The sequence below is a fragment of the Ranitomeya variabilis genome, chromosome 2, assembly GCF_051348905.1.
Source record: "Ranitomeya variabilis isolate aRanVar5 chromosome 2, aRanVar5.hap1, whole genome shotgun sequence".
Taxonomy (NCBI): domain Eukaryota; kingdom Metazoa; phylum Chordata; class Amphibia; order Anura; family Dendrobatidae; genus Ranitomeya; species Ranitomeya variabilis.
The window spans coordinates 768,891,409-768,909,187 of NC_135233.1; the positions used below are offsets into that span (position 1 = coordinate 768,891,409).

Here is a 17,779-nt window from a genome sequence, read left to right on the forward strand (position 1 = left end):
CATTAGCTCTGCATTACAGCAGTACCTTTCATATCCCCCACCTTTGCTGAGAAAATACCTTTGTAGTCTCTCCGTTTTCCTATGTAAATTACCCCGGTCCGATGGGCGGGGCCTATTCACCGTCTCTCCCCTCGGCGTTCTCGACGTAACGAGACCTGTGAATAGCACAGATCCCGTACAGTTTCTGCACGTGCACATTGAATTGGCCTCTAGCGCCTGTGCAGTATGTTTTGCCCAACTGTGGTCAAAGCATAAAATCACTATTGCGCATGCGCCAGCATTTTTCATTACGTTCTATGCCTCCTTGCATGGCAAGACTTCCGGCTCACAGAGCGTAATGTAAAATGGTGCATGCGCAATAATGAGTTGAATGCTTTGCCCACTGTTGGGCAAAACATACTTCAATGCGCAGACTCAGGAAAACAACGCCAACGCAGGAAAGAAGAAAAATTAATGCGTAGAGCAAGGCAGGAGGTGGGGAGAAACTGTGAATAGGCCCCGCCCATCAGACTGGGTCGGGGTAGTTTACATAGGAAAACGGAGAGATTACAAAGGTGTTTTCTCAGCAAAGGTGGGGAATCGGGGGAAATGAAAGGTACTGCTGTAATGCAGAGCTCATGCACAATTGAACCATATTTTTATCTCAAATCGAAAAAAAGGGTGACAGGTTCCCTTTAAATAAACTGATATTGCACTCTCTGATAATATGCCTGCTTAAAGGGTGATTGCATGAAGGCCATGTTAGGTACTTTAAGGCTACTTTCACACCTGCGTCGTGCACTGCACGTCGCAATGCGTCGTTGTGGCTAAAAAACGCATCCTGCACAAATTGTTTGCAGGATGCGTTTTTTGTCCATAGACTAACATTAGCGACGCATTGCCACACGTCGCAACCGTCGTGCGACGGTTGCGTTGGACCGTCGGCACCAAAAAACGTTGCATGTAACGGTTTTTGGTGCGTCGTGTCTGCCATTTCCGACCGCGCATGTGCGGCCAAAACTCCGCCCCTCCTCCCCGCACCTCACAATGGGGCAGCGGATGTGTTGAAAAACAGCATCCGCTGCCCCCGTTGTGTGGTGCTTTCACTGCTTGCGTCGGTACGTCGCAATGACGCAATTCGTCGTGCGTCGTACGACGCAAGTGTGAAAGTAGCCTAAGTGTTCATCTTCTGGCTTCAAACGGTTCCAGTTGACAGTCTTTGCATATACTTAATTTAAAGCAGCACTAATGGACCATACTGTCTCTTTAATGTAGTACTGTCCACCTCTGTTACATCTATACATTCCACCTTCATTATAGATATTTGCCAACTTGTCCAGCACACGTGCTAATATATAGACAGGAAGCTGGTCTGTGAGCTGCAGGATGACATCCACACCTATCACATCCTTGCTGACAACTCTCATTCCCCTATCCACCACCCCAACTCCTCTCCTCGTCCCTCTGTATGTCTTCACATGCAGTTAAAGCCGTAATACTCTGCATACATGAGAGCATCTGTAGTATATGGTTTATTGTTATCAAAACAAATTGGCAAAAATGTTACCTAACCCTTTAATTTGTGCCACAGGCAGAATTTTTCTGTCAGCTTTATAAACCAGAGATTACAGTGCGAGAGCTGGATGTTTCTGTTGGCAGAGTTGAGATGCTTAGAAGACAAACTGAAAGCATTCGTGTTCACAGGTATGTAGTTGTGTATAATAATGATTTTTAAGAGTTAACTCCTCCAGGATACACAGCAACAGCACATCCACACAGAAATGTAAATGTTCGTCTCAAATCTCCCATGTATGCAAATATCTGTAGCTTGTGAACATTCTCCAACCGCTTCAGAATTTGAAATATATCTCCAGTTGAAAACAAAAAGGGAAACATTTTAAGAAATCTGTTCATTAACCCCTTAACGACTGCCGTTAAAACGGTGGCGGTTAAGGGACTTTATTCCCTCATTGCCGTTTGAAAACGGCGATCGGGAATAAGTATTTAGCGCCCTCCCAGCGCCAGAAATTCTCCGGCATTTCCGCTACCAGGGGTAGCTCTGACCCTGGAGAACATGATCAAGGCCTGTTTTTCCAGTCCCCTATCACGTAAAAAAAAAAAAAAAACTTTTAAAAATATCTCTCTCTTTTCTGACATAATATACATGTCACAGGAGAAAGAAATGAGGTCCCCAAACCCCCCTGGTGCCTCCGCTTTACCCCTATCCCTGCAGGTCTGTCCCCAGCCCTCCGCCAACTCTTCCTGGAAAAAAAAAGTGGGTGCATGCGCAGTGCGCCTGCCGAGATCTGCCGGCCAGCACCTGGCAACGGCGGGGATTTTTCTTATTGGTAATTTTGATCACCGTGATAGGGTCTATCTTGGTGTATACCCGATGCATACTCGAGTAGCGAGCACTTGTGCTCAACGCTGAAAACAATATATTTAATATGACGACCTAATATTATCAAATTCTGTGTAGTACCTTTGTGTTAAAAATACTCACCATACCGCTGGATAAAATCCTTCAGGGATGTAATTTCCAAAATGGGGTCACTTGTGGTGGATTTTCATTGTTAAGGCACATCAGGGGGGTCTACAAACCCAACTTGATGGCCGCTCTTGATTCCTGCTTTTTATGCATTAAAAAGTCAAACTGTTCTCCTCCCTGTCCGAGCCCTGCCATGTGCCCAAATAGTAGTGAAGAACTGAAGGGTTAATAAACTTCTTGAATGTGGTGTTGAGCTCCTTGAGGGGTGTAGTTTTAAAAATGTACACTTTGGGGTATTCTCTGTCATATAGACCCCTCAAAGTCACTTTGTGGTGCATAAAAAAAATGTTTTTTGTTTTTTTTGGAAAACTGAGACATTGCAGTTCAACTTTTAACACTTATATCTTCCTACAAAAAAAAATGTTTTAAAAAAATTATGCTGATGTAAAGTAGACAAATGGGAAAAGTTATTTGTTAATTTCTGTGTGGTATAGCTACCTGATTTAAAGGCATAAAAATGTAATTTTTTTTTCACAAATAAGCTTAAATAATATTGAAGAAAATTTACCACTAGCATATGAAGTACAATATGTCACAAAAACAATATCCGAATCCGTGAGATCCGTTGAAGCGTTAGAGATATTACCACATGAAGTGACACTGGTCAAAGTTCAAACATTTGGCCTGGTCATTAAAGGGACTCTGTCATCCCAAAAATCTATCTGAGCTAAGCCCACCGGCATCAGGTTAGATTATACTCACCCAGGGACGGTTCCGCTGTGGTCGGCGCTCACAGTACACCTGCAATTCTACTGCATAGCAGCGAACATCAGATCGCTGCTATGTAGCAAAGGCGATCGGGTTGTGCCTGCTTCTAGCCTCCCATGGAGGCTAATGAAGCATGGCAAAAGTAAAAAAAAATAAAAAAATAAAAAAAATAAAAGTTTAAATCACCCCCCTTTCGCCCCATTCAAAATGAATCAATAAAAAAAATATCAAATCTACACATATTTGGTATCGCCGCGTTCAGAATCGCCCGATCTATCAATAAAAAAAAGCATTAACCTGATCGCTAAACAGCGTAGCGAGAAAAAAAATCGAAACACCAGAATTACGGTTTTTTGGGCGCAGCGACATTGCATTAAAATGCAATATCAGGCGATCAAAAGAATGTATCTGCACCAAAATGGTATTATTAAAAACGCCAGTTAGGCACGCAAAAAATAAGCCCTCAACCGACCCCAGATGGAAAATGGAAACGCTACGAGTATGGGGAAAAAGGCACAATTTTTTATTTTTTATTTGCAAAGTTTGGAATTTTTTTTCACCACTTAGATAAACAATAACCTAGTCATGTTAGGTGTCTATGAACTCGTACTGACCTGGAGGATCATAATGGCAGGTCAGTTTTAGCATTTAGTGAACCTAGCAAAAAAACAAACAAAAAACAAGTGTGAGATTGCACTTTTTTTTGCAATTTCACCGCACTTCGAATTTTTTCCCCGTTTTCTAGTACACGACATGCTAAAACCAATGATGTCGTTCAAAAGTACAACTCGTCCTGCAAAAAATAAGCCCTCACATGGCCATCTGGACGGAGAAATAAAAAAGTTATGGCTCCGGGAAGGAGGGGAGCGAAAAACGAACGCGGAAAAACGGAAAATCCCAGGGTCATGAAGGGGTTAAGAACTTTGTTATGGCGTTTCCCTGATACTTCCAGAAAAGTGTGAATAAACTAGGAGCTGGGCTTTGTGGAGTGTGCTTTGCACAGTTCTGTCAGCGTTGATAGTGGCAGACTTTAAGGATATGGATACAACCCTTTATAATAAGGGAAAAATACAACATGTTGCCGTCGGAGCAGCGTCAAAACGACGCATGCGGAGGCATCCGCATACATCGGCATGGCCTGCGTACCCAGTGTTAAAGATAGGGTACGCAGGACTCATGCCAACGTAGGTGGAGCTGAAGGAAGAGGCGTGTGAGTGGGCGGGGCTTCACGCAGGAACTACGCAGCCCTCCGCAAAGCCCTCGTCCGTAAATGTGAAACCAGCCTAAGAGGTGAGCGCTGCATCTGGCCACAACTTCCTTTTCATTACTTATACGTATGGCAAAAATGTAGCAAATAACATGTGCACTTACTCCAATTGACTTGGGGTTATATATGATATGTGCAAGTATTTCCTTAATTTTTTTGAGCAATTAAATGACGGTAGGCTACTTTTAGCCCCGGTTTAAAATGTGGTGTTTTTATTTTTATGTCCCTTTTAATAAGTCATCATTTTTTTTCCCCATCAACAAAGCTGTACAAAGGCTTATTTCACTTGTGATACAAGTTATTTTACCATACAATGTAAAGAAAAGCTGAAAGAAAAAATCTTTGTGGAGTTGTATGGGGAAAACCGAACAATTCTGCCATCATTGCTCTGGTTTTGTTTTCACAGCATTCATTGATTGGTAAAAATTACCTGGTGACTGTATTGTGCTGATCTGTATGACCGCAGTGGTGTTTAACCGCCTTTCAAAACGGTGAAAAATTGGAATGTGTCACCATACTTTGAGGCCCATAATTTTTATGAAGGAGCTGTGCATGTTTTTTTGTTTTTGAGGAGCTTTTGGTACAAACATTTTATTGCTTTTATCTCCATTTTTTTATTCATTTTTTGCACATCTTTGGCCATTTTCCATGTTTAATGCTACTTTGATCTGCAGTGTATGCTTTATTTTAAATGTTTTTACTGATAGGTTTTATTTTTGTTTTCAGAGAGAAGATAAATTTTGCAGCAACACGACCATCTTCAATATTAATTGAACAGATTGCAGTGTGTGTTAATAAAGCAGAGCCTGTCTTGCTTGTTGGTGAAACTGGCACAGGCAAAACCTCCACCGTTCAGTATCTTGCTCATGTCGCAGGTATATTGTTGCATTTGTGCTGTATTCATAGCCTGGACACTACCTGATGAGTGTCTGTTTTTGCAGTTGAAAAAAAAAGATCCGTTAAAAATGATCGTTTAGATGAGTTGTCTGGTTTAGCATACCGTATACACTCGAGTATAAGCCGAGACCCCTAATTTTGCCACAAAAAACTGGGAAAACATAATGACTCGAGTATAAGCCTAGGGTGGGAAATGCAGCAGCTACTGGTAAATTTAAAAAATAAAAATAGATACCAATAAAAGTAAAATTGATTGAGACATCAGTAGTTTGTGTTTTTGAATATTCATATTGAATCAGGAGCCCCATATAATGCTCCATACAGTTCATGATGGGCCCCATAAGATGCTCCATACAGTTTATGATGGGCCCCATAAGATGATCCATATTAAAATATGCCCCATACAATGCTGCATAAATGCTGATTATGGCCCCATAAGGCTGGTTTCACATTTGCGTTTAAAAACGCAGCGTTTTTAACGCAAACGCATTTGGTGCAAAAACGCATGTAAACGCGTTTAAACGCTGCGTTTTTTAGACGCATGCGTTTTTGCATGTGGTAAAAAAAATGCGGCGTTTTGATGCGTTTACAAGCGTTTTTTCCTGCGTTTGCGTTTTTTGAAACGCTTGATGAGAAGTGTGTGACAGCTGCCAATCATCAAAATCAACTAGAAAACCTACTATAAACAGAAATAGCTAGGGTTAGGGTTAGGATCCCTAGTAACCCTAGGGATCCTAACCCTAACCCTAGGGATCCTAACCCTAACCCTAGGGACCCTAACCCTAGGGATCCTAACCCTAGGGATCCTAACCCTAACCCTAGGGACCCTAACCCTAGGGATCCTAACCCTAACCCTAGGGATCCTAACCCTAGGGATCCTAACCCTAGGGATCCTAACCCTAGGGATCCTAACCCTAAGGGTTAGGGTTAGGATCCCTAGGGTTAGGGTTAGGATCCCTAGGGTTACTAGGGATCCTAAGCCTAACCGTAACCCTAGGGATCCTAACCCTAAGCCTAAGGGTTAGGATCCTAACCCTAAGGGTTAGGGTTAGGATCCCTAGGGTTAGGGTTAGGGTTATGATCCCTAGGCTTACTAGGGATCCTAACTTTAGGGTTAGGGTTACGGTTTTCTTGTTTTTTCTTGTGTTTTTCTATAGAAACGCATGCGTTTAAAAACGCATGCAAACGCATGTGCTTAAAAACACATGCGTTTACATAGACAGCAATACATTTTTTTGCCACGAAAAAACGCATGCGTTTTTTTGTGGCAAAAAAACGCCGCTAGAAATTACTACAGGTTGCATTTCTGCAACAAAACGCAAGCATAAAAAACGCATGCGTTGCCAAAAACGCGTCAAAACGCATGCAAAAAAGCGCATGCGTTTTTAATGTTAAGTATAGAAAAAAAAACGCATGTGTTTTTTAGCGCTAAAACGCAGCGGCAAAAAACGCAAGTGTGAAACCAGCCTAAGATGCTCCATACAGACATATGCCCCGTATAATGCTCCACAAATGCTGATTATGGCCCCATAAGATGCTCCATAGAGATATTTGCCCATATAATGCTGCACATGGCCCCATAGAGATATTTGCTCCATATAATGCTGCACATGGCCCCATAAGATGCTCATACAGATATTTGCCCCATATAATGCTGTACATGGCCTTATACAAATATTTGCCCCATATAATGCTGCACATGGCCCCATACAGATATTTGCCCCATATAATGCTGCACATGGCACCATACAGTCATTTCCCCCATATAATGCTGCACATGGCCCCATAAGATGCTCCATACAGACATTTGCCCCATATGCTGTTGCTGCGGTTAAAAGAAAAAAAAAATCACATACCTCTCAGGCCCCCGTCACTTGCTATATTCACCGGTTCGCATTCCACCGACGGCCACCGCTGTGTCTTCCGCGTCCTCTGCACTGATGTTCAGGCAGAGGGCGGCGCACACTAATCGCGTCACCGCACCCTCTGACCTGAGCGTCACTGCAGAGGACACGGAAGACACAGCAGCGGCCATCGGAACGGGGAACAGGTGAATATCGCGCACTGCGTTATACTCCCCTGCTCCTGGCGCTGTCCCTGGACGTCCCTGGTTCTCCAGCACGGCATCTTCTTCCTGTATTGAGTGGTCATATGGTACCGCTCATTACAGTAATGAATATTCAGCTCCACCCCTATGGGAGTGGAGTTGGGTCCATATTCATTACTGTAATGAGCGGTACCATGTGACCGCTCACTACAGGAAGAAGCTGTCAGCGTCCGGAGAACCAGGGACGTGCAGGGACCGCGCCAGGATCAGGTAAGTATTATTACACAGCTGCTGCTCCCCCTCTCCTGGGAATTACTCGAGTATAAGCCGAGAGGGGCAATTTCAGCCTAAAAAAATTGGCTGAAATTCTCGGCTTATACTTGAGTGTATACGGTAAATTGAATTAACGATTCTGGCCCATATATACAGATTTGAATAGCTCTTGCTCTTGAGTTTACATTCTTGTAGTACATTACTTATTCATGCAAATATCAGCATTTCTGTAACTAAATTATATATTTTTTTTTTTAACCTGATACAAAATTTTGTATCGTCTATACATTTGGGGGCAGGCATTGGTCTTGAGAGTTGTCCTCTGGATCATGTTTTCTGACTGTTTTTAATTGTGCATGTTGCTGTAAATGGCATGGGTCGGAAGCATACTTTCTCTGTGGGAAAATCGGTCACATGTAGATGAGTTTCTCAATTACACCATTACATAATGGACTGTATTGCACAAAAAAGTATCCGTTTTTCTTGGGCATGTTGGCCTAAGACCCATCTACCTGATAAATTGCGGGTAGCATTATGCTATGTGTGTTAATTGGTTAGTGGCCATTGTGATTCAACACTTTCATCTATTACGCATGTACAGGTCAGCGCCTTCGCATTGTCAATATGAACCAGCAGAGTGATACAGCTGATCTCTTAGGCGGGTAAGTGCATTTCATAGTATGATTCAAGATTCCCTAAATATTAAAGAGAATTGTCTGTAGCATCGACCCTCCCAAGCCGACTGCATGGACATGCAGGTCATAGAAAGTTGAATAAAGTGATACCTTAATATCTGCTATGTGATATCTTATGCCCTACAAATCCACATTTTTCTCAGTATGTAAATGAGCTGTTAAGATATACATCATGTTCCAAATTATTATGCAAATGATATTTTTCTCGGATTTTCCTAAATGGTCGGTGCAAATGACAGTCTAATAAAAGTCATCACTCGTTAGAGTATACATAGAATTTTATTGAAGAAACCTCCCAATGATAACAGTATAATCTCCAAAATGAATACAAACTCAAAATGCACTGTTCCAAATTATTAGGCACAGTAGAATTTCTAAACATTTGATATGTTTTAAAGAACTGAAAATGTTCATTTGTGGAATTTGCAGCATTAGGAGGTCACATTCACTGAACTAAAAAGCTATTTACCTCCAAAACATCCTAACAGGCCAAGTTACATGTTAACATAGGAACCTTTCTTTGATATCACCTTCACAATTCCTGCATCCATTGAACTTGTGAGTTTTTGGAGAGTTTCTGCTTGTATTTCTTTGCATGAAGTCAGAATAGCCTCCCAGAGCTGCTGTTTTGATGTGAACTGCCTCCCACCCTCATAGATCTTTTGCTTGATTATACTCCAAAGGTTCTCTAGAGGGTTGAGGTCAGGGGAAGATGGTGGCCACACCATGAGTTTATCTCCTTTTATGCCCATAGCAGCCAATGACTCAGAGGGATTCTTTGCAGCATGAGATGGGGCATTGTCAGCATGAAGATGATTTTGCTCCTGAAGGCACGTTCCTGCTTTTTATACCATGGAGAAAAGTTGTCAGTCAGAAACTCTATATACTTTGCAGAGGTCATTTTCACACCTTCAGAACCTTAAAGGGCCCTACCATCTGTTTCCCCATGATTCCAGCCCAAAACATGACTCCTCCACCTCCGTGCTGTTGTTGCAGCCTTGTTGGGACATGGTGGCCATAAACCAACCATCCACTACTCCATCCATCTGGACCATCCAGGGTTGCTCAAACACTTATCAGTAAACAAGAATGTTTGGAAATTAGTCTTCATGTATGTGTGGGCCCAATACAACCATTTCTGCTTGTGAACACTGTTTAAGGGTGGCCGAATAGTAGGTTTATGCACCACAGCAAGCCTTTGAAGGATCCTACACCTTGAGGTTCGAGGGACTCCAGAGACACCAGCAGCTTCAAATATCTGTTTGCTGGTTTGTAATGGCTTTTTAGCAGCTGCTCTCTTAATCCGATGAACTTGCGTGACAGAAACCTTCCTCATTATGCTTTTATCAGCACGAACACGTCTGTGCTCAGATTCAGCCACAAATCTCTTAACAGTACGATGATCAGTCTTAAGTTTTCAGGAAATATCTAATGTTTTCATCCCTTGACCAAGGCATTGCACTATTTGATGCTTTTAGTCAGCAGTGAGGTACTTTTTCTTTCCCATTTTACTTGAAAACTGTGGCCTGCTTAATAATGTGGAACATCATTTTTAAGTAGTTTTCCTTTAATTAGAATCACCTGGAAAACAAATTATCACACGTGTTTAACCCCTTCCCGACCCATGACGCCTATGCGGCGTCATGGAATGATCGCATCCCTGCAGATCGGGTGAAAGGGTTAATTCCTATTTTACCCGATCTGCAGGGAGAGGGGGAGTTGTACTTCAGCCTAGGGGGGGTGGCTTTGCCCCCACGTGGCTACGATCGCTCTGATTGGCTGTTGAAAGTGCAACAGCCAATCAGAGCAATTTGCAATATTTCACCTATGAAAATGGTGAAATATTGCAATCCAGCCATGGCCGATGCTGCAATAGCATCTGCCATGGCTGGAAATCATGTACTGGCCCCCCCCACCGCCCCCGATCTCCACCCCAGTCCTCCGTTCTGTCAGGTACCCCCCTCCGTCCCCCTGTTCGCTCCCCCGTGCTCCTGTCCGCTCCCCCGTGCTCCTGTCTGCTCCCCCCGTCCTCCGATCCCCCCCCCCCCTGTGCTCCGATCCACCCCCCCCCACCACCCCCTCATACTTACCGATCCTCCCGAAGTCGGTCCGTCTTCTCCCTGGGCGCCGCCATCTTCCAAGATGGCGGGCGCATGCTCAGTACGCCCGCCGAATCTGCAGGCTGGCAGATTCATTACAGGTACATTTTGATCGCTGTGGTAGGTTCTACCACAGCGATCAAAATAAAAAAATAATAAATAAACCCCCCCCCTTTATCACCCCCATAGGTAGGGACAATAATAAAATAAAGAAAATATTTTTTTTTCTTTTTCCACTAGGGTTAGGGTTAGAACTAGGGTTAGAACTAGGGGTAGGGTTAGGGGTAGGGTTAGGGTTACGGGTAGGGTTAGGGGTAGGGTTATGGCATGTGCACACAGAGCGGATCGGCAGCGGATCCGCAGCGGATCGGCCGCGGATCCGCAGCGGATCGGCCGCGGATCCGCAGCGGATTGGCCGCGGATCTGCAGCGGATTGGCAGCGGATTGGCCGCGGATCCGCAGCGGATCCGCAGCGGATTGGCCGCGGATCTGCAGCGGATTGGCAGCGGATTGGCCGCGGATCCGCAGCGGATCGGCAGCGGATTGGCCGCGGATCTGCAGCGGATTGGCAGCGGATTGGCCGCGGATCCGCAGCGGATCCGCAGCGGATTGGCCGCGGATCTGCAGCGGATTGGCCGCGGATCCGCAGCGGATTGGACGCGGATCCGCAGCGGATTGGCCGCTGCGAATTCGAAGCAGTTTTCCATCAGGTTTACAGTACCATGTACACCTAAGGAAAACCAAATCTGCTGTGCCCATGGTGCGGAAAATTCCGTGCAGAAACGCTGCATTGTATTTTCCGCAGCATGTCAATTCTTTGTGCGGATTCCGCAGCGTTTTACACCTGTTCCTCAATAGGAATCCGCAGGTGAAATCCACACAAAAAAACACTGGAAATCTGCTGTAAATCCGCAGGCAAAACGCAGTGCCTTTTACCTGCAGATTTTTCAAAAATCGTGCGGAAAAATCTCACACGAATCCGCAACGTGGGCACATACCCTTAGGGTTAGGGTTGGAATTACGGCTAGGGTTGGAAATAGGGTTAAGAATAGGCTTGTGGTTAGGGTTACGGATAGGGTTAGGGGTGTGTTGGGGTTACAGTTGTGGTTAGGGTTGGGATTAGGGTTACGGTTGGGATTAGGGTTAGGATTAGGGTTGGAATTAGGGTTACGGTTGTGTTGCGGTTAGGGTTGTGGTTAGGGGTTTGTTGGGGTTAGGGTTGTGATTAGGGTTATGGCTACAGTTGGGATTAGGATTAGGGGTGTGTTGGGGTTAGTGTTGAAGTTAGAATTGAGGGGTTTCCACTGTTTAGGCACATCAGGGGTCTCCAAACGCAACATGGCGCCACCATTGATTCCAGCCAATCTTGCGTTCAAAAAGTCAAATGGTGCTCCCTCCCTTCCAAGCCCCGACGTGCGCCCAAACAGTGGTTTACCCCCACATTTGGGGTACCAGCGTACTCAGGACAAACTGGGCAACAACTGTTGGGGTCCAATTTCTCCTGTTACCCTTGCAAAAATAAAAAATTACTTGCTAAAACATAATTTTTGAGGAAAGAACAATTATTTTTTATTTTCACGGCTCTGCGTTATAAACTTCTGTGAAGCACTTGGGGGTTGAAAGTGCTCACCACACATCTAGATAAGTTCCTTCGGGGGTCTAGTTTCCAAAATGGGGTCACTTGTGGGGTGTTTCTACTGTTTAGGCACATCAGGGGCTCTGCAAATGCAATGTGACGCCCGCAGACCATTCCATCAAAGTCTGCATTTCAAATGTCACTACTTCCCTTCCGAGCCCTGACGTGTGCCCAAACAGTGGTTTACCCCCACATATGGGGTATCAGCGTACTCACAACAAACTGGGCAACAAATATTGGGGTCCAAATTCTCCTGTTACCCTTGTGAAAATAAAAAATTGCTTGCTAAAACATCTTTTTTGAGGAAAGAAAAATTATTTTTTATTTTCACGGCTCTGCGTTGTAAACTTCTGTGAAGCACTTGGGGGTTGAACGTGCTCACCACACATCTAGATAAGTTCCTTGGGGGGTCTAGTTTCCAAAATGGGGTCACTTGTGGGGGGTTTCTACTGTTTAGGCATATCAGGGGCTCTGCAAACGTAACATGATGCCCGCAGACCATTCCATCAAAGTCTGCATTCCAAAACGTCACTACTTCCCTTCCGAGCCCCGGCATGTACCCAAACAGTGGTTTACCCCCACATATGGGGTATCAGCGTACTCAGGAGAAACTGGACAACAACTTTTGGGGTCCAATTTCTCCTGTTACTCTTGCAAAAATAAAAAATTCTGGGCTAAAAAAATATTTTTGAGGAAAGGAAACACATTTATTATTTTCACGGCTCTGCGTTATAAACTTCTGTGAAGCACTTGGGGGTTCAAAGTGCTCACCACACATCTAGATAAGTTCCCTTGGGGGTCTAGTTTCCAAAATGGAGTCACTTGTGGGGAGTTCCTACTGTTTAGGCACATCAGGGGCTCTGCAAACGCAACCTGATGCCCGCAGAGCATTCTATCAAAGTCTGCATTTCAAAACGTCACTACTTCCCTTCCGAACCCCGACGTGTGCCAAAACAGTGGTTTACCCCCACATATGGGGTATCAGCGTACTCAGGAGAAACTGGACAACAACTTTTGGGGTCCAATTTCTCCTGTTACTCTTGCAAAAATAAAAAAATTCTGGGCTAAAAAAATATTTTTGAGGAAAGGAAACACATTTTTTATTTTCACGGCTCTGCGTTATAAACTTCTGTGAAGCACTTGGGGGTTCAAAGTGCTCACTACACATCTAGATAAGTTCCCTTGGGGGTCTAGTTTCCAAAATGGAGTCAATTGTGGGGAGTTCCTACTGTTTAGGCACATCAGGGGCTCTGCAAACGCAACCTGACGCCCGCAGAGAATTCCATCAAAGTCTGCATTTCAAAACGTCACTACTTCCCTTCCGAACCCCGACGTGTGCCAAAACAGTGGTTTACCCCCACATATGGGGTATCATCGTACTCAGGAGAAACTGGAAAACAACTTTTGGGGTCCAATTTCTCCTATTACCCTTGGGAAAATAAAAAATTGTGGGCTAAAAAATCATTTTTGAGAAAAGAAAAATTATTTTTTATTTTCATGGCTCTGCGTTATAAACTTCTGTGAAGCACTTGGGGGTTCAAAGTGCTCACCACACATCTAGATTAGTTCCTTGGGAGGTCTAGTTTCCAAAATGGGGTCACTTGTGCGGGAGCTCCAATGTTTAGGCACACAGGGGCTCTCCAAACGCGACATGGTGTCCGCTAATGATTGGAGCTAATTTTCCATTCAAAAAGCCAAATGGCGTGCCTTCCCTTCCGAGCCCTGCCGTGCGCCCAAACAGTGGTTTACCCCCACATATGGGGTATCATCGTACTCAGGACAAACTGGACAACAACATTTGGGGTCCAATTTCTCCTATTACCCTTGGGAAAATAAAAAATTCTGGGCTAAAAATCATTTTTGAGGAAAGAAAAATTATTTTTTTATTTTCACGGCTCTGCGTTATAAACTTCTGTGAAGCACCTGGGGGTTATAAGTGCTCACTATGCATCTAGATAAGTTCCTTGGGGGGTCTAGTTTCCAAAATGGGGTCACTTGTAGGGGAGCTCCAATGTTTAGGCACACAGGGGCTCTCCAAACGCGACATGGTGTCCGCTAACGATTGGAGCTAATTTTCCATTCAAAAAGTCAAATGGCACGCCTCCCCTTCCGAGCCTTGCCGTGCACCCAAACAGTGGTTTACCCCCACATATGAGGTATCGGCATACTCAGGAGAAATTGCCCAACAAATTTTAGGATCCATTTTATCCTGTTGCCCATGTGAAAATGAAAGAATTGAGGCTAAAAGAAATTTTGTGTGAAAAAAAAGTACTTTTTCATTTTTGCGGATCAATTTGTGAAGCACCTGGGGGATTAAAGTGCTCACTATGCCTCTAGATGACTTCCTTGGGGGGTCTAGTTTCCAAAATGGGGTCACTTGTGGAGGAGCTCCAATGTTTAGGCACACAGGGGCTTTCCAAACGCGACATGGTGTCCGCTAACGATGGAGATAATTTTTCATTCAAAAAGTCAAATGGCGCTCCTTCCCTTCCGAGCCTTACCATGTGCCCAAACAGTGGTTTACCCCCACATGTGAGGTATTGGTGTACTCAGGAGAAATTGCCCAACAAAATTTAGGATCCATTTTATCCTGTTGCCCATGTGAAAATGAAAAAATTGAGGCTAAAATAATTTTTTTGTGAAAAAAAAGTACTTTTTCATTTTTACGGATCAATTTGTGAAGCACCTGGGGGTTTAAAGTGCTCACTATGCTTCTAGATAAGTTCCTTGGGGGGTCTAGTTTCCAAAATGGGGTCACTTGTGGGGGAGCTCCAATGTTTAGACACACGGGGGCTCTCCAAACGCGACATGGTGTCCGCTAAAGATTGGAGCCAATTTTTCATTGAAAAAGTCAAATGGCGCTCCTTCCCTTCCGAGCCCTGCCGTGCGCCCAAACAGTGGTTTACCCCCACATATGAGGTATCAGCGTACTCAGGACAAATTGGACAACAACGTCCATGGTCCAGTTTCTCCTTTTACCCTTGGGAAAATAAAAAAAATTTCGCTAAAATATCATTTTTGTGACTAAAAAGTTAAATGTTCATTTTTTACTTCCATGTTGCTTCTGCTGCTGTGAAACACCTGAAGGGTTAATAAACTTCTTGAATGTGGTTCTGAGCACCTTGAGGGGTGCAGTTTTTAGAATGGTGTCACTTTTGGGTATTTTCAGCCATATAGAACCCTCAAACTGACTTCAAATGTGAGGTGGTCCCTAAAAAAAATGGTTTTGTAAATTTTGTTGTAAAAATGAGAAATCACTGGTCAAATTTTAACCCTTATAACTTCCTAGCAAAAAAAAAATTTGTTTCCAAAATTGTGCTGATGTAAAGTAGACATGTGGGAAATGTTATTTATTAACTATTTTGTGTCACATAACTCTCTGGTTTAACAGAATAAAAATTCAAAATGTGAAAATTGCGAAATTTTCAAAATTTTTGCCAAATTTCCGTTTTTTTCACAAATAAACTCAGAAATTATCGACCTAAATTTACCACTAACATGAAGCCCAATATGTCACGAAAAAACAATCTCAGAATCGCTAGGATCCGTTGAAGCGTTCCTGAGTTATTACCTCATAAAGGGTAATATTACCTCATAACTGGTCAGAATTGCAAAAAACGTTAAGGTCATGAAGGGGTTAAGATTGATTTCTGTGATCCATTGAGCCCTGAGACACCATACCATCCATGAGTTTATTTGAAATACTAAACAATTACATCTTTGACACTTAAATCCAATTTGCATAATAATTTGGAACACGATGTATAGGCTGGTCACTGATCTACCTGAGAATCTGCCTCTAGAGAGAGGACATTACCAGTGTGAGACGACAGCAGACTGTCAGTCATTGCATGTCTCACACTAGTAAGTCTCTGGAAGTAGATTCTCAGGGAAATTTATGTCCGACTCATAGATCTTAACGGCTCATTTGTGTTAATCATTCTGACAGATTCACTTTAATCACTGATTTTTCTGTTAAATTAAAAAAAGGAGGCACCACTCCATTGTCTAAATGAAAACGTGCAGGATTTAATCGACCCACATGTCTGGGCAACGTTTCGGCTCTGAATGAGCCTTTCTCTTGCTCTAATGGAAAAGTCAATCCAAGCATTTTATCCGTCTTACTATTCCTTTGAATGAAATGCTAGATCGCCCCTTTCTTAGTGACACCTACAGGGAACATACAGTGGGGCAAAAAAGTATTTAGTCATTCAGCAATAGTGCAAGTTCCACCACTTAAAAAGATGAGAGGCGTCTGTAATTTACATCATAGGTAGACCTCAACTATGGGAGACAAACTGAGAAATAAAAATCCAGAAAATCACATTGTCTGTTTTTTTATCATTTTATTTGCATATTATGGTGGAAAATAAGTATTTGGTCAGAAACAAACAATCAAGATTTCTGGCTATCACAGACCTGTAACTTCTTCTTTAAGAGTCTCCTCTTTCCTCCACTCATTGCCTGTAGTAATGGCACCTGTTTAAACTTGTTATCAGTATAAAAAGACACCTGTGCACACCCTCAAACAGTCTGACTCCAAACTCCACTATGGTGAAGACCAAAGAGCTGTCAAAGGACACCAGAAACAAAATTGTAGCCCTGCACCAGGCTGGGAAGACTGAATCTGCAATAGCCAACCAGCTTGGAGTGAAGAAATCAACAGTGGGAGCAATAATTAGAAAATGGAAGACATTCAAGACTACTGATAATCTCCCTCGATCTGGGGCTCCACGCAAAATCCCACCCCATGGGGTCAGAATGATCACAAGAACGGTGAGCAAAAATCCCAGAACCACGCGGGGGGACCTAGTGAATGAACTGCAGAGAGCTGGGACCAATGTAACAAGGCCTACCATAAGTAACACACTACGCCACCATGGACTCAGATCCTGCAGTGCCAGACGTGTCCCACTGCTTAAGCCAGTACATGTCCGGGCCCGTCTGAAGTTTGCTAGAGAGCATTTGGATGATCCAGAGGAGTTTTGGGAGAATGTCCTATGGTCTGATGAAACCAAACTGGAACTGTTTGGTAGAAACACAACTTGTCGTGTTTGGAGGAAAAAGAAGAAAAAACTGAGTTGCATCCATCAAACACCATACCTACTGTAAAGCATGGTGGTGGAAACATCATGCTTTGGGGCTGTTTCTCTGCAAAGGGGCCAGGACGACTGATCCAGGTACATGAAAGAATGAATGGGGCCATGTATCGTGAGATTTTGAGTGCAAACCTCCTTCCATCAGCAAGGGCATTGAAGATGAAACGTGGCTGGGTCTTTCAACATGACAATGATCCAAAGCACACCGCCAGGGCAACGAAGGAGTGGCTTCGTAAGAAGCATTTCAAGGTCCTGGAGTGGCCTAGCCAGTCTCCAGATCTCAACCCTATAGAAAACCTTTGGAGGGAGTTGAAAGTCCGTGTTGCCAAGCGAAAAGCCAAAAACATCACTGCTCTAGAGGAGATCTGCATGGAGGAATGGGCCAACATACCAACAACAGTGTGTGGCAACCTTGCGAAGACTTACAGAAAACGTTTGACCTCTGTCATTGCCAACAAAGGATATATTACAAAGTATTGAGATGAAATTTTGTTTCTGACCAAATACTTATTTTCCACCATAATATGCAAA

General features: G+C 43.6%; 1 protein-coding gene across 2 annotated transcripts in view; it reads left to right on the forward strand.

Moving 5' to 3' along the window:
* Window positions 1-17,779, forward strand: part of MDN1 (midasin AAA ATPase 1) — a 334,505-nt gene that overhangs the window by 94,548 nt on the left and 222,178 nt on the right. For both annotated transcript variants that reach the window (XM_077289726.1, XM_077289727.1), the window contains 3 exons: window positions 1,571-1,683; window positions 5,229-5,377; window positions 8,321-8,381. In XM_077289726.1, the coding sequence (XP_077145841.1) occupies window positions 1,571-1,683; window positions 5,229-5,377; window positions 8,321-8,381 (323 nt within the window). The remainder of the gene's footprint in view (window positions 1-1,570; window positions 1,684-5,228; window positions 5,378-8,320; window positions 8,382-17,779) is intronic.